This window comes from Rhinoraja longicauda, chromosome 1 (assembly GCF_053455715.1).
Source record: "Rhinoraja longicauda isolate Sanriku21f chromosome 1, sRhiLon1.1, whole genome shotgun sequence".
NCBI lineage: Eukaryota > Metazoa > Chordata > Chondrichthyes > Rajiformes > Arhynchobatidae > Rhinoraja > Rhinoraja longicauda.
In genome coordinates, this window is record NC_135953.1 from 32757888 (window position 1) to 32781054 (window position 23167).

At 44.6% G+C, this 23167-nt stretch overlaps 1 protein-coding gene across 1 annotated transcript in view; it reads left to right on the forward strand.

Moving 5' to 3' along the window:
- LOC144598991 (AT-rich interactive domain-containing protein 3A-like) overlaps nucleotides 1–22837 on the forward strand; it is a 403217-nt gene extending 380380 nt beyond the window's left edge. The window contains exons 6-8 of the mRNA XM_078409689.1: nucleotides 4672–4968; nucleotides 14459–14551; nucleotides 22621–22837. Coding sequence (XP_078265815.1) covers nucleotides 4672–4968; nucleotides 14459–14551; nucleotides 22621–22778 — 548 coding nt within the window. The 3' untranslated portion in view covers nucleotides 22779–22837. The remainder of the gene's footprint in view (nucleotides 1–4671; nucleotides 4969–14458; nucleotides 14552–22620) is intronic.
- Nucleotides 22838–23167: the final 330 nt, after the last annotated feature.

Genomic DNA, 23167 nt, shown 5'->3' on the forward strand with positions numbered 1-23167 from the left:
CTGATTTCAATGAAACTTCTTCCATTAGCACCGAAGGGACGACGGTGAATAAGGTGGGCCTAAAATTGTTGCGCTATCGTGTAACGTTTTGGCTGTAGTTCAGGAACAAACAAACAAACAAACGAGAGTTTTAGTATATAGTATGGGTTTATGAAAAATGTCCCGTCCCAATGGCACTGCCTCGGAGCATGTTAAATCGGATATTGTCCATTTGTGTGGGACAGTGCTGAACCAAGCTCACAAGGGTGCTGAATTCAGCTGCATTCACACAAACATTTTTTTTAGCAGGGACTCATCAGCCAAGATTGTAACTGTGTAGTGCCAGCCAGCATGCACTAAATTAGCAGTAAGTTAGAACTAAATCAAATAGAGCCTGGGGCTTTCCTCATCTGTATAGTGCAGTGCCTCACCAGAATAGTTTCCCTCTGCCACTGCACATTAGAAAGATAATTTGTCCCATCTTAATGCAGTCATCCAAAAGAGTGTTCCCTCTCCTTTAAATCTTTCCTCCCTGTGCGAAGTTTTTACCAAGTCCAATCTCTTTTAGTAGCAGGAGAAGATGATTTCAATTAAACCTTCTTCTTACAATCCCAAGCGTGTAAAGACTGCCAGGCCGTGCATGGAAGTGATAGAGGATTGGCACCAGAGGAATATTCACCCTTCTTTGCTTCAAGTGGCAACAATGTTTAACATCTATATTGTGGTAGTTTTTTTTGCAACTTACTGTTGTTGCCTGTTCCTGTTACAAAACAGTATTGCATGTGTCTCTTGAGGTACATTAAAGAAGACCGTCATTATTGTAATGTTAAACACAAAGTGCTGGAATAAGTCAGCATCTCTGGAATGGGATGAAGGAAATTGTCAGAGTTGCTGTCTTTCAGATCATATCAGATCAGTCAGATATTGGGACTTCCAAATAACTCCAAATTATTGGAGTTTTACTGCACTGTCTTTCATTAACTCGAGTAACACCAAATCACTTCTTCATCAATAACGGGCAGCTAATTCCACAACACAGACATGGAGAAAAATTTTGTAGCTAGCAAAGTCTTACAATCAGTACTGTTTAGGGCATATAAGAGTTTATCTAGCTATAAGAGAGACAGGAAAATAAATGGTCTGAATGTCCCTGTTTGTGACAGAATAAAAACCATCAGGAGGATAAGAGCAGCACCGACAGCATTTTTCAATGGGTGCTGAGAAAACAACACATCAAATATGGCTTAACCAAAGTCCTATAAAGCTGCATCACAACTTCCTGATTCCTACTCAATGCCCCGACTAATGAAGGCAAGCACATAACATGCCTTCTTTACCACCCTATCTACTTGTGTTTTCAGTTTCAGAGTTATAGTCTTGGACCCCAAGATCCCTCTCTACATCAACGCACCTCTCTATATCAATGCTGAGAAGGGTCTTGCCACTAATTGTAAGCTTTCTCCTTACATCTTCTTCTTATCGAGTGCACCCCCTTACATTAGAAAGCCAACGAAAAACAAATTCCACACCCTGTGTCTAAACCAGTATGTGTCGGTAGGGTGAGGGGAGGAAGGCAGAGGGGGAGGTGAGAGTAAATGGGGGTGAGCGGAGGGGGGGCAGAGGAGGGGTGGGGGTGAGAGGAGGGGGCAGAGGGGGGTGAGGGGAGGGGAGCAGAGGGGGGTTGAGGGGAGGGGGGCAGAGGGGGGGGTGAGGAGAATGGGGCAGAGGAGGTTGAGGTGGTGGGTGGTGAGGGGAAGGGGGCAGAGGGAGGTGAGGGGAGTGGAGCAGGGGGGGTGAGGGGAGGGGGCAAATGGGGGTGAGGGAAGGGTAAGGGGAGGGGGCAGAAGGGGGGTGGGAGGGGGCAGGGGGGTGAGATGGTGGAGGGGTGAGGGGAGGGGGACAGATGGGGGGTGAGGGGAGGGTGGCAGAGGGGGGTGAGGGGATGTGAGGGGATGGGGACAGAGGGGGGATGAGGGGGGTGGGGGAGGGGGGCAGGGGGGGTGAGGGGAGGGGGGTGGTGAGGGGGGGCTGCGGGATAAAGTGAATGTTAATGTTTGAACTAGGGTTGCCAACTGTCCCGTATTAGCCGGGACATCCCGTTTTTTGGGGAAATTAGTTTGCCCGTATGGGACCGCCCTTGTCCCATATTTGACTGCTACCAGCAGTGTTCAGGGTTGGACCGCCAGGTGCTTGTGGGTTTTCATTCTCCGGGTTAGTTTCCCCCCGCCCTCTCTCTCTCTGGGAGTGGTTTTAATTTCCACATTTTAATTATTAAATCTCTTTGGCATCTCTCAACCGCCCACCCCACCCCCACCGCCCACCCCACCCCCACCGCCCACCCCACCCCCACCGCCCACCCCACCCCCACCGCCCACCCCACCCCCCACCGCCCACCCCACCCCCACCGCCCACCCCCACAGCCCACCCCACCCTCACCGCCCACCCCACCCCCACCGCCCACCCCACCCCACCCCCACCGCCCACCCCACCCCCACCGCCCACCCCACCCCCACCGCCCACCCCACCCCCACCGCCCACCCCACCCCACCCCCCACCGCCCACCCCCACCGCCCACCCCACCCCCACCGCCCACCCCACCCCCATCGCCCACCCCACCCCCACCGCCCACCCCACCCCCACCGCCCACCCCACCCCTACCGCCCATCCCACCCCCACCGCCCACCCCACCCCCACCGCCCACCCCACCCCCCACCGCCCACCCCACCCCCACCGCCCACCCCACCCCCACCGCCCACCCCCACCGCCCACCCCACCCCCACCGCCCACCCCACCCCCACCGCCCACCCCACCCCCACCGCCCACCCCACCCCCGCCGCCCACCCCACCGCCCACCCCACCCCCACCGCCCCTGTGTGGTCGGAGCGCTCACAAATTCCCTGGGCACCGACGCCCCTTAAATTTCCCGAGTGCCAGCCCTCCCCCGCAGGAGTGAACACCTGCCGAATTGTCACAACAGGTAGCAGCTCTGAGATTTTATCAACCAGCTCATCAGATCTGTTGCCGTTCGATGTCCATCTCGCCTCCTGCAAGATTCCTCACAAGTCCCTCCCTTGTCGCTTCCTCCCACGGAAAGGCTAACATGGTTCTCTTATCTCCTGCAAAATCTCGCCGGACGCCAGCCTCTTCTTCGGTCCTGAAGCTCGCCTCTTCTGTATCCGCTGCACGCTTTCTCAATCTCTCTCTCTCCAGCCTCAGCTCAGATACCTCGCATACAAAACAGCTGACACAATCGACCCGTATTAGGCCCGGGGGCTGCTGTAGACCCGGACAGAGTAGGCCTGGGTGGCCGCCATTGGTAGACTGGGAGCACATGACCGCTGGCTGGGTGAGGTCACATGGGGGGGTGGGGCGGTGACATCACCTTGTCCCTTATTTGGGAGTGAGACAGTTGGCAACCCTAGTTTGAACCCCCATCAAGCATCTGAATTAGGATCCAAAAACAGATATTGGAAATTTGAAAATACAGCAAAACACTGGAGATTCTCTACAGGTCAGACAGCATTCTTGGAGAGAGAAATGGACTTAATGTTTCAGGTTGATGATCTGTTCTCCGTTCTGATGACCTTTTGCATTTTCTCTTTTTCTCCCTCCACAGATACTGTTCATTGAATGAGATAGCCTTAGTTTAGTTTATTATTGTCATGTGTACCGAGATACAGTGTATAGCTTTATTAGTTGCTTGCAATCCAATCGGCAAAAACCTCTGTCCCTCCCTTCCCCTCCTCCTTCCCAGATCTCCCTCTATCTTCCTGTCTCCACCTATATCCTTCCTTTGTCCCGCCCCCCTGACATCAGTCTGAAGAAGGGTCTCGATCCGAAACGTCACCCATTCCTTCTCTCCCGAGATGCTGCCTGACCTGCTGAGTTACTCCAGCATTTTGTGAATAAGGCAAAAAATACTACATGATCACAATCAAGTGATCCACTGTGTACAGATACAGGATAAGGAAATAACGTTTTGTGCAAGATAAAGTCCAGTAAAGTCTGCTAAACGATAGTCCGAGGTTCTCCAATGAGGTAGATGGTAGGTCAGGACAGCCCTCTTGTTGGTGACAGGTTGGTTCAGTTGCCTTATGACAGCTGGGAAGAAACTGTCCCAGTTCTGAAGAAGAATCTTAAACCGAAACGTCACCTACACATATTATCCAGAGATGCTGTTGAGTTACTCCAGCATTTTGTATTCCTTTGTGCATTAACCAGCATCTGCACTTCTTTGTTTCCACATTAGTTTAAAGATCCCTGATTTGATTTCTATTAAATGTAGAAGAAGGAACTGCAGATCCTGGTTTACACTGAAGAAAGACACAAATTCTGGAGCGTCTCAGCGGGTCAGGCAGAGTCTCTAGAGAAAAAGAATAGGTAACCCTTCTTGAGACTGACTCGAAACGTCACCATTTCTTTTTCTCCAGAGAAGCTGCCTGACCTGCTGATTTACTGCAGCTTTTTGTGTCTATATTTGATTTCTATTACGTCTATTGTTAATTTTTATAAAATGGCCCAAAAGGGAGTTCAAAGCGAAGAATCCTCCTGCCCCAATTATAATTCTGTGATTTATTGTCTTCTTCTTGTAAACCTCGTAGTTCTGACCTCCACTAAGGATGGAAGTGGGGGAGCCAGTCTCGTGTTTTGGCGGACCTTTGCTGACTTTCTTTGACCTTCTTCCCCTCCCAGAGGACTCTGCGCTGTCGACAGCGGGGCACAATCGGATAGCCATCCCGCTCAGCATCGCCGGCCACCACATCAGCACCAGCCAGGCCCTCGCAGCGCAGGCCACAGTGTCGCAGATGGCAGCCGCGCAGGCGGTGGCCCTGGACCAGCTCCGAGAGAAGCTGGATTCAGGGGAGCCACCAGAGAAGAGGAAGCTGGCCATGGCTGAGGAGCAGCAGCGGTTCATGCAACAGGCGCTGCAGCAGAACCTGCTGGCCATGGCATCGCAGATCCCCATGAACATCAAAATCAACAGCAGAGGTAAGGCGAGTGGACGCAATACGTGAGTGCCAGGTTCGACCTAGGTTTTCCCGTTGCTATTGAGGAAGTGCAGCGTAGGTTCGCCAGGTTAATTCCCGGGATGGCGGGACATATGATGATAGAAAGGGTCGACTCGGCTTATATTCACTGGAATTTAGGATGAGAGGGGATCTTATAGAAACATATAAAATTCTTAAGGGATTAGACAGGCTAGATGCAGGAAAACTGGTCCCCATGTTGGGGAGTCCAGAACCAGGGGTCACAGTTTAAGAATAAGACGTAGGCCATTTAGGGCTGAGATGAGAAAAAACCCTTTTCACCCAGAGAGTTATGAATCTGTGGAATTCTCTGCCACAGAAGACAGTGGAGGCCAATTCACTGCGTATTTTCAAGAGAGAGAGTTAGATATAGCTCTTAGGGCTAACAGAATCAAGGGATATGGGGAAAAAGCAGGAACAGGGTACTGAATTTGGATGATCAGCCATGATCATATTGACTAGCGGTGCTGGCTCCTGCACCCATTTTCAATATGTTTCTATATGATACTCTACTCAGTTTGTATCACTGTTATAGAGCTCTGCGTTATCTAGTAGATGACATTTGTAGTGTCGAACTGCAAGGAACTGCAGGTTTACACTGAAGATAGATACAAAGTGCTGAGTATCTCAGCGGGACAGGCAGCATTTCTGGATATAAGGAATGGATGACGTTTCGGGTTCAGACCCTTCTTCAGACTCTTCTGAAGAAGGGTCTTGACCTGAAACGTCACCCATGCCTTCTATCCAGAGATGCTGCCTGTCCCGCTGAGTGACTCCAGCATTTTGTGTCTATCTTTTGTAGTGTTTAAATTCTCTATCACAGCAAAATGAGATTTTGGAACCAGGAGCAAGTCATACCTGAGCTTATCTTGCCATTTAACTCATGTTCATATGTTTTCCAAGCAGAATTAGGCCATTTGGCCCATCACATCTACTCTGCCATTCAATCATGGCTGATCTATCTTTCCCTCCCAACCCCATTCTCCTGCCTTCTCCCATAGACAATAGACAATAGACAATAGGTGCAGGAGTAGGCCATTCAGCCCTTCGAGCCAGCACCGCCATTCAATGCGATCATGGCTGATCACTCTCAATCAGTACCCCGTTCCTGCCTTCTCCCCATATCCCCTCACTCCGCTATCCTTAAGAGCTCTATCCAGCTCTCTCTTGAAAGCATCCAACGAACTGGCCTCCACTGCCTTCTGAGGCAGAGAATTCCACACCTTCACCACTCTCTGACTGAAAAAGTTCTTCCTCATCTCTGTTCTAAATGGCCTACCCCTTATTCTTAAACTGTGGCCCCTTGTTTTGGACTCCCCCAACATTGGGAACATGTTTCCTGCCTCTAATGTGTCCAATCCCCTAATTATCTTATATGTTTCAATAAGATCCCCCCTCATCCTTCTAAATTCCAGTGTATACAAGCCTAATTGCTCCAGCCTTTCAACATACGACAGTCCCGCCATTCCGGGAATTAACCTCAGACACCCATACTAATGCAGTTGTTTAGGGCCCTGGTAAGACCACATCTGGAGTATTGTGTACAGCTTTGGTCTCCTAATTTGAGGAAGTAATTGAGGCAGTGCAGCGTAGGTTCACGAGATTGATCCCTGGGATGGCGGGACTGTCATATGAGGAAAGATTGAAAAGACTAGGCTTGTATTCACTGGAGTTTAGAAGGATGAGAGGGGATCTTATAGAGACATATAAAATTATAAAAGGATTGGACAAGCTAGATGCAGGAAACATGTTCCCAATGTTGGGCGAGTCCAGAACCAGGGCCACAGTCTTAGAATAAAGGGGAGGCCATTTAAAACTGAGGTGAGAAGGAACTTTTTCACCCACAGAGTTGTGAATTTGTGGAATTCTCTGCCACAGAGGGCAGTGGAGGCCAAATCACTGGATGGATTTAAGAGAGAGTTAGATGGAGCTCTGGGGGATAGTGAAATCAAGGGATATGGGGAGAAGGCAGGCACGGGTTATTGATTGTGGACGATCAGCCATGATCACAATGAATGGCGGTGCTGGCTCGAAGAGCCGAATGGCCTCCTGCTACACCTATTTTCTATGATTCTATGTTAATCAAAAATCTATCACTCTCCACTTTAAAAATATCCATTGACTTAGCCTGTACAGTCTTCTGTGGCAATGAAGTCCACAGATTCATCATCTGACTAAATAAATTCCCCCTCATCTCCTTTGTAAAGGTATGTCCATTTAGTCTGAGGCTGTGGCCTCTGGTCCTAGACTCTCCCACTAGTAGAAACATCCTCTCCACATCTACTCTATCGAGACCTTTCACTATAATTGGCTAATCCTCACAACTCTTAATCAAGAGTTAACCCAGCAATAGGAAATTGATTTCTATTGTGACTATGTATTGCTTTGTCTGTGTGACAAATGTCTGTTTTCATCTAATCTCCACTTTGTCTCCATTGAGTCCCAACTACGCCATCTTCCTTGCAATTCTCATTGTATTGAAAGCAAGACATCGGCTGACTTATTCATTTAATTCATTTTTTTCCCACTGACCTTAAAAGGAATGCTTTACATCCCTCAGACTTCGCCCCCTCCTACAATTCATAGTTGCTCAAATTCAAATCGATCTAAACATTTCTCACTGAATTAGTCTTTATTTTATTCCTATGAACTTCTGTACCAAATAAATAAAATGGATTTTCCTCTAAATGTGCTGGTACATTCTCCATACAATTAAATTTAAGCTATTTGTCCAAATAATCATATAGCAATTTACACTAAAATCCACCCTGAATGTCAATTAGTTTTAGTTTTTTGTTTAGTGATACAGCGTGGAAGCAGGCCCTTCGGCCCACCGAGTCCACGCTGCCAGTGATCCCTGCACATTAACGCTACCTTACACACACTAGGGACAGTTCTTTACATATAGCCAAACCAATTCACCTACAAACCTCTACATTTTGTGGAGTGTGGGAGGAAACCGAAGATCTCGAGGAAAACCCACGTAGTCACGGGGAGAACGTACAAATCCCATACAGACAGCACCCGTAGTCGGGATCGAACCTGGGTCTCCGGCGCCGCTAGCGCTGTAAGGCAGCAACTCTACCGCTGCGCCACCGTGCCGATGTGACTCAAATTACATTTGACAACGTTGTATAACCCCTATCTTTCTTGCTTTTCTGTGAAGTGGTTTGCAGATTTTATTATATTATTTATGTTTGAATTTCTAACAAGGTGAGAGAAAAGCTTTTCATAGAACCTCGGGTACATGTGACAATAAACTAAACTCAACTCAAGATGTAGTTCCTGCAGAACTAAACATTTCCCCACATTTCATACCGGACGTGAATTGATAAGATATACCACAGGCCAAAGACAAGGCAGGTCCTTAGTGGTTTGCCCTAGGACTGCCTTAAGCACATGAGACAACAGCTGTTGCAAAATGTTATCCAGATGCCAGCTAGATGAACAAAGGATCACATGTCCAGAGTCAGCACCTACTATGATTGGGCTGTTGACAGGTCAACAGCTGCTGTTCCTCATCTTCAACTGATGTGAGCCTCCACCTGATTGGGGTGCGATGTATGCTACATTTTTTTTATTCGAAGAAAGGCAAGTAGGACTCAGACAGCTTATGATGGCTGTTCTGTTTGCTGTGTCCATTTTGAAGAGCTTCATCCATGTGTTACCTTTCTAATGTTTAAACAAACCAGTACTTGGTCTGTAGTCATAGAGTCGATGGAAACAGGCGCTTTGGTCCAACTTGCCCATGCCAACCAACATATCCCATCTACACTAGTCTCACCTGCCTTTGTTGCAATAGTACCTGCCTCAACTACGTCCTCCGGCAGCTTGTTCCATACACCTACCACCCTTTGGTAGGCAAATAGTTGTAACAAAGGCCAGAGATAAAAGCAGAAGGTGTGAGCCAGGGTTGAAGAGTTTGCGAATTGTGAAGTTAGAGGGAGAAATGTAGCAGGAGGGGAGGGCGGAGTGGGAGGGGAGAGATGCGTGGGAGTCTAGGCAGAGTGCAGGGGAGGAGGGGGAGGGGAGAAAAAGGTGGGCTGTGGGGGAGAAAGTGGAGGGAGGGGGGTTATGGGGGGTTTAGTAGGAGGTTACATTGAATTGGCACACATTAAACTTAGTTTCATGGAGTTAGGTTCCTTCATATTTATATACTTTCCCAGTAAAAATAGAAGGATTTAGAAGCTGATAAAAATCTGATAGACTTGAAAAGGTCATTAAATCAAGTGATCATTATCCTTGATACATTGATATTGAAGGCCCATTGTACTGAAAATAGACATTTTAAGTTGGCCCTTTAATGCTGATAGTCTGGTCTGGGCCAGAGAACAGCCAGTCTTTTTGTAACTGAGATTAAGATAAGTAGAGGAAACCCCTATTTAAAGATAAATAGTGTGCAAATCAAAAATGGAAAATGAATCAGGTAAAATGAAAATGTAATGATTTGCCTTTAGAAATTATGTTTTAGTTATCCTTCACATTGAATCATAGTCCATTAGAAGAAGCATTTTATCTGAAATGACTGATATCTACTGTTCCCTGTATTAATGGTATCAGGTCAAAAAACAATACAATCTAAGGTGTTAGATGTCATGTAGGTTTTGTCCATCACACTTTCAATAGCACATTTGCACTCTCGCTGATAATAACAGTAAAGTGCCTCAATGATTTTCAGTTTGTAGTTCTTCTTACACATTACTCTGTTGCAATTTTATTCATGAATGCCTCTTCACTTTAAATCACAGATTAATTCATATTTTCCCTCGTTTAGCTTTATGCAGTCATCATCTGCCACAGAAACACATCATCACTTTTCAAAAAAACAAACAAATTTGACCCCAGTCTGTGGTCTTTTTCTTTAGCTGAATCACTTACATTCGACGTAGAATCATAGAATTGTTGCAGTACACAAGGAAGCTATTGGGTACATTGCGGCCACATTGGCTCAGAACAACTCAGCAGTTGCAGCCCCTGGTATCCTTGCAAATATTTCACCACCGTATGTTTATTCAATTCCCCCTTGAAGACTGCATATAACCTGCTTCCACCACATCTGCAGGCAGTGCATTCCAGATTGCTTCCAACCACATGCTTAATTTAAAAAAAATGCTTTCCTCGTGTCACTCTTAATATGTTGCCTTTATTTTATACTTGTCCTCTTTACTCCTCAACCCTTCCACCAAATTTTTTCAGCCACCACCATTTTATATGCATTCTTACAACTCACTAGGAGGCCATTCGGACTCAATGAGATTGTAAATCTTCTCTGCATTCCTTCCAGCTTCACCATATCTTTCCTATAGTGGGATGACCAAAACTGGACATAATACTCAAGTGCAGTTTCACCAATCTCTTGTGCAACAGAAATGTGAAAAAAGGTGGGGGGGGGGGGGTTCACATTGTTGTTCTTGAAATACTTCCAAGGCAGGCAATTACAGCAACAACTTGTATTTATGTGGCACCTTAAGAGAAGGGGTTGCAGAGGCGACGTTTTAATGTGTTTGGGACAAAGCCTTGCAATCGCAAAATTTGGATTGGCCATTTACAAAGATATGGAGACATGTCTTCACCTAGGTCTTCTTGAACCTTTGGGATTTTGAATCCAAGGGGGCTGAGAATAATCCGTTTTGCAGTCTTCAAGTCTCCATCAATGGATGTTGTAGAATCTAAAGGAATCAAGAGAGATGGAATTGGTATAGGAAAGTGGTAATAAGGTAAAAGAAAAGCCATATTCTAATTGAATAAAGAAGCATCGGTTCAGAAGTTCAGAAGTTATAGGAGCAGAATTAAGTCTAGTCCGTCAAGTCTACTCTGCCATTCAGTCATGGCTGATTTATCTTTCCCTCTCAACTCCATTCTCCTGCCATCTCCCCATAACCCCTGACACCCATACTCGGAGTCACTGGAGTTTAGAAGGATGAGAGGGGATCTTAGAGAGACATATAAAATTATGAAAGGACTGGACAAGCTAGATGCAGGAAAAATGTTCCCAGTGTTGGGGGAGTCCAGAACCAGGGTCCACAGTCTTAGAATAAAGGGGAGGCCAATTAAAACTGAGGTGAGAAGGAACTTTTTCACCCAGAGAGTTGTGAATTTGTGGAATTCTCTACGACAGAGGGCAGTGGAGGCCAAATCACTGGATGAATTTAAGAGAGAGTTGGATAGAGCTCTAGGGGCTAGTGGAATCAAGGGATATGGGGAGAAGTTGGGCACAGGTTACTGATTGTGGATGATCAGCCATGATCACAATGAATGGTGGTGCTGGCTCAAAGGGCCGAATGGCCTCCTCCTGCACCTATTTTCTACGTTCTATCTATGTAATCAAGAATCTGTCAATCTCCGTCTTAAAACTATCCATTGACTTGGCCTCCACAGCCTTCTGTGGCAATTAATTCCACAGATTCACCACCCTCTGACTAAAGAAATTCTGCCTCATCTCTTTACTGAAGGTGTGTTCTTTTATTCTGAGGCTATGGCCTCTTGTCCTAGACGCCCACACAAGTGGAAACATCCTCTCCTCATCCACTCTATGCAGGCCTCAAACAGGCATGGGCTTTTGCCTTGAAATCATTGACAAACTGACCCTTTTGTTGGTTACAGTATGGGCCCCATTCTTCCTCAGCAAAGCCAGCTCTCAACACTTCACGTGGCCTAGTGCAGAATTAAAGGACGTTCCTTTAGGAAGGAGATGAGGAGGAATTTCTTTAGACAGAGGGTGGTGAATCTGTGGAATTCTTTGCCACAGAAGGCTGTGGAGGCCGTCAATAGATGTTTTTAAGGCAGAGATAGATAGATTCTTGATTAGTGCTGGTGTCAGGGATTGTGGGGAGAAGGCAGGAGAATGGGGTTAGGAGGGAGAGATAGATCAGCCATGATTGAATGGCGGAGTAGACTTGATGGGCTGAATGGTCTAATTCTGCTCCAATCACTTATGACATGACCTTATGACTATCTATTCCATTGGACTCCATGAGAGGCAGCTAGAGCCAGTGATGGAACCCCAACAGATGGCACCTTAGGTTGGAACTGGTACCTGAAAGTAGATCTTCTAAGGGGATAACTAACCAAGTCATCTCATTGATAATGGCGTAACCTGCCATCGTTTGCCCCTCTGTCTCTCTCAATAGACAATAGACAATAGGTGCAGGAGGAGGCCATTCAGCCCTTCGAGCCAGCACCGCCATCCAATGTGATCATGGCTGATCATTCTCAATCAGTACCCCGTTCCTGCCTTCTTCCTATACCCCCTGACTCCGCATTCCTTAAGAGCTCTATCCTGCTCTCTCTTGAATGCATTCAGAGAATTGGCCTCCACTGCCTTCTGAGGCAGAGAATTCCACAGATTCACAACTCTCTGACTGAAAAGGTTTTTCCTCATCTCAGTTCTAAATGGCCTACCCCTTATTCTTAAACTGTGGCCCCTTGTTCTGGACTCCCCCAACATTGGGAACATGTTTCCTGCATCTAACGTGTCCAACCCTTTAATAATATTATACGTTTCGATAAGATCTCCTCTCATCCTTCTAAACCTTTGAGCTTGCTATCTCTATCTTTTGCCTTTACTTCAGGTTTGGTGCAAAGAAGGAGAACAGAGTTTGTTAACCATGTTCTGTAATGCTCTGCTTTAAAGTGTAGTGGGAGTACTTACAAAAATAATGTCCAAAGGAGGAGGAAAGCATCAGCACTGACATCGTGGGCCAAATGACGTGCTTCTCATAAACTATCCTGTAATTACACTTTATGTTTAGTTTAATTTAGTTTATTGTCATGTGTATCAAAGTACAGTGTATTTAGGGTCAGGTCCTGCAAAGGTGTAAAGTTTCTACATGACATTCAGGTACTGGAATGCAGATGCCACTGATCCCTTAATTGCATTAAAGTATCAGTGTTGTTCTAAAGCTGTGAAAGCCATCAGCTCACACTACGAAAGTATTCTCAGGCTTTGGGCCCTTTGCTGATTCTCCATCTTCCAGCAACGGGATATTTCATGTTCATAAGTTCTCGGAACAGAATGAGGCCATTTGGCCCATCGTCTACTCCGCCATTCAATCATGGCTGATCTATCTCCCCCTCCTAACCACATTCGCCACAAAACCCCTGATGCCAATACTAATCAAGAATCTGTCAATCTCTTCCTTAAATATATTCATTGACGGTCTCTACAGCCGTCTGTGGCAATGAATTCCATAGATTCACCACCCTTTGACTAAAGAAATATCTCCTCATTGCCTTTCTAAAAGTACATACTTTTTTCCTGAGGCTGTGCCCTCTGGTACTGGACTCTCCAACGAGTGGGAACATCCTGTCTACATCTACTCTATCCAGGCCTTTCAATGAAGTCCCCTCTTAACCTTCTAAACTCCAGCGAATACAGGCCCTGAGCCATCAAATGCTCATCACACGCTAATCCAATCCCTGGGATCATTCTTGTAAACGTCATCTGGACCCAATGCCAGCATATCCCTCCTCAGATATGAGGCCCAAAACTGTTCACAATACTTTAAATGCAGTCTGACCCGGGCCTTATAAAGCCTCAGCATCACTGCCCTGCTTTTATATTCTAGTTAGTGTGGATTGCATTATCTGTAATTAACTAAAATATTGCTTTTTATTTAGCATTAGTAATTCTAATCTTAAGAACAAATAAGGTAAGAAGTGCAAGACTGTCGAAGCATGAGAATTAGATGCTACCATTCCGAAGTCATGAAAAATACTTTCTAGAGGCTAGAGATAGACACAAAAAGCTGGAGTAACTCAGCAGGTCAGGCAGCATCTCTGGAGAGAAGGAATGGGTGACGTTTCGGGTTGAGACCCTTCTGCAGACGATCTTATAGAAATGTATGAAATCATGAGGGGAATAGACAGGATTAAAGCACAGTTATTTTCCAAGGGTAGGGGAATCATGAACAAAAGGGCATAGGTTTAAGGTAAGAGGGGAAAAGTCTGAAAGAAATCCGAGGGGCAGCTTTTTCACGCAGAGGGTGGTGGGCACCTGGGATGACCTGGCAGAGGAAGTCATTGAGGCCAGTACAACAACAACATTTAAAAGGCATTTGGACAGCTACATGGATAGGAAAGATACAGAGGGATATGGGCCAGGCACGGACAAACGGGACTGGCTTGGAAGAGGCATCTTGGTCGGCTTGGATGAGTTGGGACGGAAGGTCTGTTTCCATGCTATATGACTCTATGTCTTTATTGTAGGAGGAATAGAAGATAGAAGGTAACGATTTCTACACATGGGACCCAATTACCCCTTAATAGATAACACTTCCAGAAAGAGAGAGAAAAATAACGCATTTCCATTTTATTTGCTAAGAGAAACTTGGAAATCAAATAGTCTAGTGCTACCAGCTCCCAAGAGTCAGCTTATCATTTCTAGTTTACTCTCTCAGTTATCTTGCTTTTTGGCACTCATATTGGTATTTTCTTCTTTTTGCTTTCCCTAGCAGATGACAGACAAGAAACTGCATTGAACCTGTCTACAAATGGCATTAGCAGCATCAACATGTCAATAGAAATAAATGGAGTTGTCTACACAGGTAAATAGAATGCTGTTTTCCGATGTAATTGCGAGACGGAAATCCAATAACTTATAGCAATGCAGTGGCGTTAAGTTCCATACACAATTTGATGTCTTTACTATAAAATCCATTCTAATGAAGTGGCAGTCCAATGCAGTTAAAAAAGTTAAATATCTTGAAATTGCCCTTGTTGATTTGTGGTCGATTGTGCTCATTGTCGTAGATTGAGAAACAGACTGCTGAACCTAGACCATGTTGTTGAGCTGAAGGTTTAATTACCACTGAGTAAGCACTGGCCGTTCAGAGCCCTCTCTCCAATGTTAACTTGCCCTTTAATTCTGGTCTGTTCCTAAGGGAACAGATGTAACATGGAATTAAACAGGATGGGATGGTAAGGGGAGGGGGGAATGGAAGCATAATTTAGATAGAGACACTGAGTAAGGAATGTTGTGCTAAACATAGAAGGTAATAAGAATGAAAATTAGAACTAAGACAGCTGTTAGGAACACCACATAACAGGTGTCTGGACTATAAAAATAATAAATAGCATATGAAAGAGTTGTAACAAATTTACTGACTTTCATGACCAGAGGTACTGTCTCTGTGGAATGCTGCAAGTGATCTGAATCTGTGCTAATTATAATTGACTATATAAATATCATACATACATATGCAGTGACTTTTCTAAAATGTAAAATACAGGTTGGCTCAGGCCATCTGTGATATGTTGAAGCAGTTACACACTATCCAGATTGCACAACCATAGAAAGGCCCTAATTGCAAGTTTAATACCATTTATACATATATTTGCATTCATGTTGTTTTCAATTGAGGTTTTATGTGATCTGCATTTTCCTTCTTAGCTTGTGTGGATAGAGTGGAAGCTCTGAAATGCCACAGGCAAACAAAAGAAGCAGCCACTTCCCAGTAATCATTAATATTACTCATTTAGTCATAGAGTCATACAGCATGGTAACAGGCCCATTGGCCCAACTTCCCCACACCAGCCAACATGTCCCATCTATACTAGTCCCACTTTCCTGCATTTGGCCCATATCCCTCCAAACATATTTTATCCATGTACCCATCTAATTGTTTCTTAAACGTTGCAATAGTCCCTGCCTCGACTACCTCCTCTGGCAGCTCGTTCTATACACACACCACCCTTTGTGTGAAAAAGTGACCCCTCACATTCTTATTAAATCTTTCTCCCTTCACCTTAAACTGATATCCTCTGGTACTTGATTCCCCCACTCTGGGCAAGAGGCTGTGTGTTTGTGTCATTTTTAAACTGGAGATGGCTTCTGACCTTGTGAAGTTACCTAGCTTCTCACACAAGCTGTCTCTTTTTGTGGTATGTCCATAGCACAACTTAAGGAAATGGTCAAAGCTGCACCGTAGACTGAGTGGAAGGCAGAGTACTAACCCTGATACTGCTCGAGGAACATCTGGCCGAGAGTGTCTTCTTTGCCTTACATGGTGTCTCCCATGTGCATTATGCATGATGGTGCTGCTACTGAATACACACTCAGCATTGGCACTAGGGCTAAATGAGTTTACTCAGCTACAGTCAGTTCTGAACTAGTTTAGTCAACAGTATTCATCATGATGATGAACTCTGTAAAATTCAGCCCAGTGGTATGAATATTAATTTCTCTCACTTCAGGTAGCCCCAGCATTGCCTCAAAGGTATTTATTCACAAAATGTTGGAGTAACTTAGCAGGTCAGGCAGCATCTCAGGAGAGAAGGAATGGGCGACGTTCTATCCCTCTCTATCCCTCCCCCATCCCTCCTCCATCTCTCTCTATCCCTCCCCCATCCAAGTTGCACTGGCTTCTCGTTTTCACCCTTTTCTGCTTTAGTTAAACATTTTGTTCAAGATGGCCGCGCTGTTGTGTTTGGCTGCCTGCCACTGTATGTTTCTTTTTTTTCCTAATCAGATGTGCAGCACTTTGGTCAACGTGGGTTGTTTTTAAATGTGCTATACAAATAAAATTGACTTGACGACTTGACAAACAGCTAACAATGGCCTCTTTCCTTTATCATCGTAACTTTTTTGTTTATCTTTTATTCATTGTTCTTTATCTCTCCACGTCGTCTATATCTCTCGTTTCCCTTATCCCTAACCAGTGTGAAGAAGGGTCTTGACCCGAAACGTCACCCATTCCTTCTCCCCAGAGATGCTGCCAGTCCCGAGTTACTCCAGCTTTTTGTGTCTGTCTTCTGTAAAATTATCTGTCCTGGTGATACATACCATGTAGATCTGTGAGTCGCACTCTTGACTCTGAATTAGAAGATACCACTTCAGGGGTTTGTGAACAATAGTCCAGGTTGGCACTTGAGTAATGTGGAGGCAGTGCCTTCCATCAAATGTGAAATTTAACTGAAACTCTGCTGGATTCCTCAGCATGAGGAAAATGATCCCATGACACATTCAAAGAAGAGCAAAGGAGTTATATCCAATACAATGCAGATACAAGGTGCTGCAGATGCTATAATCTTGAGTAAAAAGCAAACTGCTGGAGGAACTCAGTATGCCAGGCATCCACAGACAGACGGTTTTTCAATTCGGGACCCCACTTCATTCCACTGCCTGAGATGTTGTCTGCCCATTTCCCTCCAAAGGTGCTGCCTGGCCTGTTGAGTTCTTCCAGCAGTTTTTGCTCGCATTATCTCAAATATTCAGCTAGAATATAGTATGGGTGTCAGGGGTTATGGGGAGGGCAGGAGAATAGGGTTAGGAGAGAGAGATAGATCAACCATGATTGAATGGTGGAGTAGACTTGTTGAGCCGAATGGCCTAATTCTTCTCCTATCACCTTATCACCTTATGAACACACTTGGTTTTGGGAACAGCATGTGGCTAGCTATATGGCTATGTTTTTATGGTAATACACCTAATAGTTTAACTAGTTTTAGCCACTCAACGTGTACTCAATGAGACGTTTCAACAGCCCTACATCACAGGAGATGAGCCAGTGACGGCATGGTGCAGTCAGTATCTGCTAAACAGAAAAGTGATAGATTGAATTTTGTAGTCAGCTCAATGTAAACTGAAAATAAAATTCCCCCAGAGACTTTTTCACCAGCTAATTAATGCTTGCAAGCCAAACATTTTACCCTGGATACAGTCGGAAATAGAGATGATGGAAACCATCCAATTGTACCTGTGAAGGTTGATGGCAATCTTTTGGGATAGATTAAAATGTTTGTACTTTAAATAATGATTTTTGATTCATGTTACTATGAGATTCTCAATAGATTTAACTCATTTAAGAATGCAAAGTAGTATTTAGGAAACATAAGACATGAAAACAAGCCTTTCAAGCACTTATCTAACTGAGTTATTTTTTCTTTTTGCATTCCCCATCAAGTAATGTCCCTGCCCTCAATTCTTGTTCTGGTTTAGAATTAATCCTCATGTGCATAGTGAGCTGGAGTATGAATATGTAAAATCATCAAAATATTCCAGACATTGAAATTACTGCATGCATTTGATATTAATGATGTTTTGTTGTTATTTATAGGCTCTTTTTAAGCAAGAGCGTTCCTGTTAAAGGTGCTGTTCTACTCTTGGGTCAATAAGCCACTTATTTTGCATAGCATGGGAAATGCATTCAACAAATTAAGAATTCTTGCCTTTGCACATTTGCAAGCTGTACAATAATCCCAGCTCATTTTATTTAGGGCCTCTGTCTGATGGGCAAGCAGTCCTCATCTCTGCTTTTATACCAGTATTGTAGGTCTTACATTTAAAAGAGGTCCAGTGTTATTAATAGAGGGCCTTTGTAATTGCTACAAGTATTGAGACGCCCCCTACATCCATTGGATACAGCGAGTGATTGTAAAATAAAACATGTGGAAGTGTCACAGATAATAGATTTTTGAAGAACGAATAAGTGCAATCAAAGGAAGAACATAAAAGATGATCGGGTGAACACACGGTGTATTTTACCCAGGATACCAGAGGACATTGGTTAATGTGAGAGGGGAAAGATTTAATACAAACCTGAGGGGCAACTTTTTCACACAGAGGCTGGTGGGTGTGTGGAATGAGCTGCCAGAGGAGATAGTTGAGGCAGGTGCAATAACAATATTTAAAAGACTCTTGGACAGGTACATGGTGGATAGGAAAGGTTTAGAGGGATATGGACCTATATATGGGCAAATGGGACTAGCTTAGATGGGGCATTGAGGTCAGCATCGACAAGTTGGATGGAGGGGCCTGTTTCCATGCTGTATGACTCTATGACTATAAAAATAAGGACAATGTAAAATAATTAAAAATAATAGCATTGGTTATCACCATATAGTGGGCACAGCCTGACATTTTTGCCTTGCATGTGTTTTTGGAATCATTATATAAGTGAGTTACTTATTCCAGAACCGATCATTTCCCATCTGTGATGGATCTGATATTGACAGCTCTGCGCACCATGTTAATTTGACTTATGGAAAATATAATCAGCTTCTGTGTGGTTTTAGATACAAATGGGAAATGCAACCAAGCAATTCAACTGATGAATCATGAACTACATTGAATGTTTAAAAGTCCAGATAGGTTAAAGATATATGAACTGATGATTGATTAAAACAAAAGGGAAACGCTTTGGGTGAGGGATAAATTGCTGATAAATCTTAAGAATAGCCATGTAATCTAGAATCCAGACTTGACAATGCCATCAGTTTGTTGTCACACTTTACTCACCAGGTCATCCCAAACCTTTGAGCACTCAATAAAATCACTGGTGTTTTGTTTTAAATAAGCTTATTGGCAACAGCTATTTGCGACAATGGATTTAACAGATTTAAAAGGTGACTGTGCAATTAGCCTCCATAGTTGCAACAATTCTACCAGATTCACTTTAATATGAATATTATATATTTTAATTCTGTAAACCCGCCCATGCTTTGTGCCGATCTAGCCCAGGATTTGATCAGATTTTGTTCATTACCAGACCAAGGGCCCAAACCTCTCCTGCAATGGTGCAGCACCCTCTCCTCCCCCTCCCCTCCCCCCTCCCCCCTCTCCCCTCCCCCCTTTCCATCTCCCCCCCCCTTCTCTCCCCCCTCCCTTCCCCCTCCCTTCCCTCCCCCCTCCCTCTCTCCTCCATGCAGGAAAAATGTTGGGGGAGTCCAGAACCAGGGGTCACAGTTTAGGAATAAGGGGTAAGCTATTTAGGACTGAGATGAGGACAAACCTTTTCACCCAGAGAGTTGTGAAGCTGTGGAATTCTCTGCCACAGAAGGCAGTGTAGGCCAATCACTGGATGCTTTCAAGAGAGAGTCAGATTTAGATCTTAGGGCTAACGGAATCAAGGGATATGGGGAGAAAACAGGAACGGGGTACTGTTTTTGGATGATCAGCCATGATCATATTGAATGGCGGTGCGGACTCGAAGGGCCGAATGGCCTACTCCTGCACCTATTTCATTTATTTATCTACGTGTGAGAATATAGAGGTGAAATAAAGTGTAAAGGTTGCCATTGACCCATTGATTCCCATTGTCTCGTGTTTCACTGCTGTTTCTTGATATTATACACAATCTGATGATCATCTAGAGTTGAAGGGCAGTCATCTCACCTCGCCTCTGGAATTTAGATCATTAAATTAAATAATTATTATAGTAAAGCTGCAATGGGGTTGCGAAAGCCAAATACAATTTTGAAATTATTTCGATCGGGCATTAAATGACACGAGTTTTAAATGGTAACATTGTATTTGGCTACTTAATCATCTGTTACACTGCATCTGGTTTGTTTGGTTCTGACCCACTTTTATTGTCTGGTTCTGGGCACTCAGCAAGTTTGGTGCCATTCACAAAATTGGAGTGGACAACAATGACTCTAAAAATGACTCCTGTGTGACTACATGACTCCTTCCTGTCATGTATTAATTTTCAGATAGATACAAAAAGTTGGACTAACTCAGCGGGACAGGCAGCGTCTCTGGAGAGAAAGAATGGGTGATGTTTCGGGTTGAGACCCTTCTTCAGACGTTAATTTTTGTTGATTATCTGTCTGGGTGTCCTAGTGCATCAGTCACTGAAAGGAAGCATGCAGGTACAGCAGGCAGTGAAGAAAGCCAATGGAATGTTGGCCTTCATAACAAGAGGAGTTGAGTATAGGAGCAAAGAGGTCCTTCTGCAGTTGTACAGGGCCCTAGTGAGACCGCACCTGGAGAAATTTGCAGTTTTGGTCTCCAAATTTGAGGAAGGATATTCTTTCTATTGAGGGCGGGCAGCGTAGGTTCACTAAGTTAATTACCGGAATAGCGGGACTGTCGTATGTTGAAAGACTGGAGCGGCTGGAATTTAGGATGAGAGGGGATCTTATTGAAACATATAAGATTATTAAGGGGTTGGACACGTTAGAGGCAGGAAACATGTTCCCAATGTTGGGGGAGTCCAGAACAAGGAGCCACAGTTTAAGAATAAGGGGTAGGCCATTTAGAACGGAGATGAGGAAAAACATTTTCAGACAGAGTTGTAAATATGAGGAATTCTCTGCCTCGGAAGGCAGTCGAGGCCAATTCTCTGAATGCATTCAAGAGAGAGCTAGAGAGAGCTCTTCAGGATAGCGGAGTCAGGGGGTGTGGGGAGAAGGCAGGAACGGGGTACTGATTGACAATGATCAGCCATGATCACATTGAATGGTGGTGCTGGCGCAAAGGGCTGAATGGCCTACTCCTGCACCTATTGCTTATTGTCTATTGTCTATTATAGAACATAGAATGCAGAGCAGTACAGCACAAGACGTCACTGTTCATTCTCTTTAATTTCTGAGCTCCCATGACCTTCTCCTTGATAAATACAGATGAAAAATATTGAGTTACTACCTCGCCCATGTCTGTGACACAGATGGACAACCACATTAATCCTTGAGGGGGGACTAATCTCTTCCGAGTTACCATTTTGCTCTTGATATAGTTGTAGAAACTCTAATGATTCTCCTTTACACTATTTGCCAAAGCTGCCTTATGTCCTCCTTTTGTTCCCCTGGTTTCTTACCTAAGTGTGTATGTACACTTCCAGGCTACCTGACGCCTCTTTTTCCCTGATCTATGCCTCATCAACCAAACTTCCATAATCTTGTCAACATTGCTCTTCGCTCCAACAGAACCGTGCTGGCCCTGAACTCACCCTATCTTACTTTTAAAAGCCTCTCACTCACCAGATTTCCTTTAACCTGCAAACAGCCTCTCCCAATCAGTAAGGTTGTTATGCAATTCCTTCAAAATTTGCCTTGCCCCAATGTAAAATAAAATTTTTAGACTAATCCAATTTTTCCATACCTAACGGAATTATGGTCACCGGCCCCAATGTGCTTCCCCTTAAAGGTCAGACGGGTGATTAAAGGGGGCCTATAAATATATGGGTGTCATTCACCTGCCACTATCACCTGGCTGGCAAGAGTCAGTTTAAATGTGCAAATTAGTGCTTTACAGACCATTGACATTTTTAGGTACCAATGAGCAGAAAGTGAACCATAGACATGGTTTACCGACATGTATCTGGTGAGGGTGGACTTAAAAGAACAGTTGGATGATGTTTAGTCAACAGTCCAGGAACATTAATGATTCAGCACATCAGGGAAAAAACAAAAGAAACTCGTGTCTCCTTGCAAACCCTTAAAAACTTTCCCACAATTTATGTTGGATCAAATATTGTAAAGGGCAGAAATTAAGAAGTGTATACATATAATAAAAAGGGTGGCACAGTTGGCCACATGGGAGAACTGCTGCCTCAGCGGAAGAGACCCGGGTTTGATTCTGACCCCGGATGCTGTCTGCGTGCAGTTTATATGTTCTCCCTGTGACTGTGTAAGTTTTCTCTGGATGCTTCGGTTTCCTCCCACATCTCAAAGATTGTACGTTAATTGGCCTCTGGGAAATGGTCCGACTGTGTAGGCAATGGATGTGAAAGTGGGATGACGTAGAACTAGTGTGAACGGTGGTGGATGTTCGGCATGGACTCGGTGGGCCAAAGGGCCTGTTTCTAAACTAAACTAAAATAAGAATGCGTAAGCTTGTGCATGCACATTGACTATCGTGCTGTTGCATGACCAACATTTACTTTTCCTGCAGGCGTTCTGTTCGCACGGAGACCAGTCATTCCTGTGATGTCTGGCAGCAACGGGAACAGCAGCAGTTCTCAGGGTATACCTAGTCCAGCAATAGTACCACAAGCCCAGCCTTCCTCTTCCTCATCTCACAGTCACACTCCGACCAGTTCTGCACCTTGAAGCCTCACCTACAGACAGAAGACCACATGAGACAGTCCGCCGAAGACTCTGGTGTTTTTTTGAGAGTGTGATTTTTTGCAAAGAAAGTTTGCAACAAGGATATTGATAACTTTGCTGGTGAAGTGATGGAAACAAAACTCAATTATGCATGAGGGTCACATTTACTATATTGTACAGTTAATCACTGTTGGACTGAACTCCACTTACTTTTGTGTAAAAAAAACCCCAATATCAGTGATTTTAACTTGTGTAAATCTGTTGCTTTCTGTACGTGAGTCAACACTTATGTTTTTTAGATGGGCATCCACCCAACCATAGACTCTTCAATGAAGATGGCGATGAGATTGTGGATGACCAATTTGGTTGGACAAATGTGTCCATGTAAAACT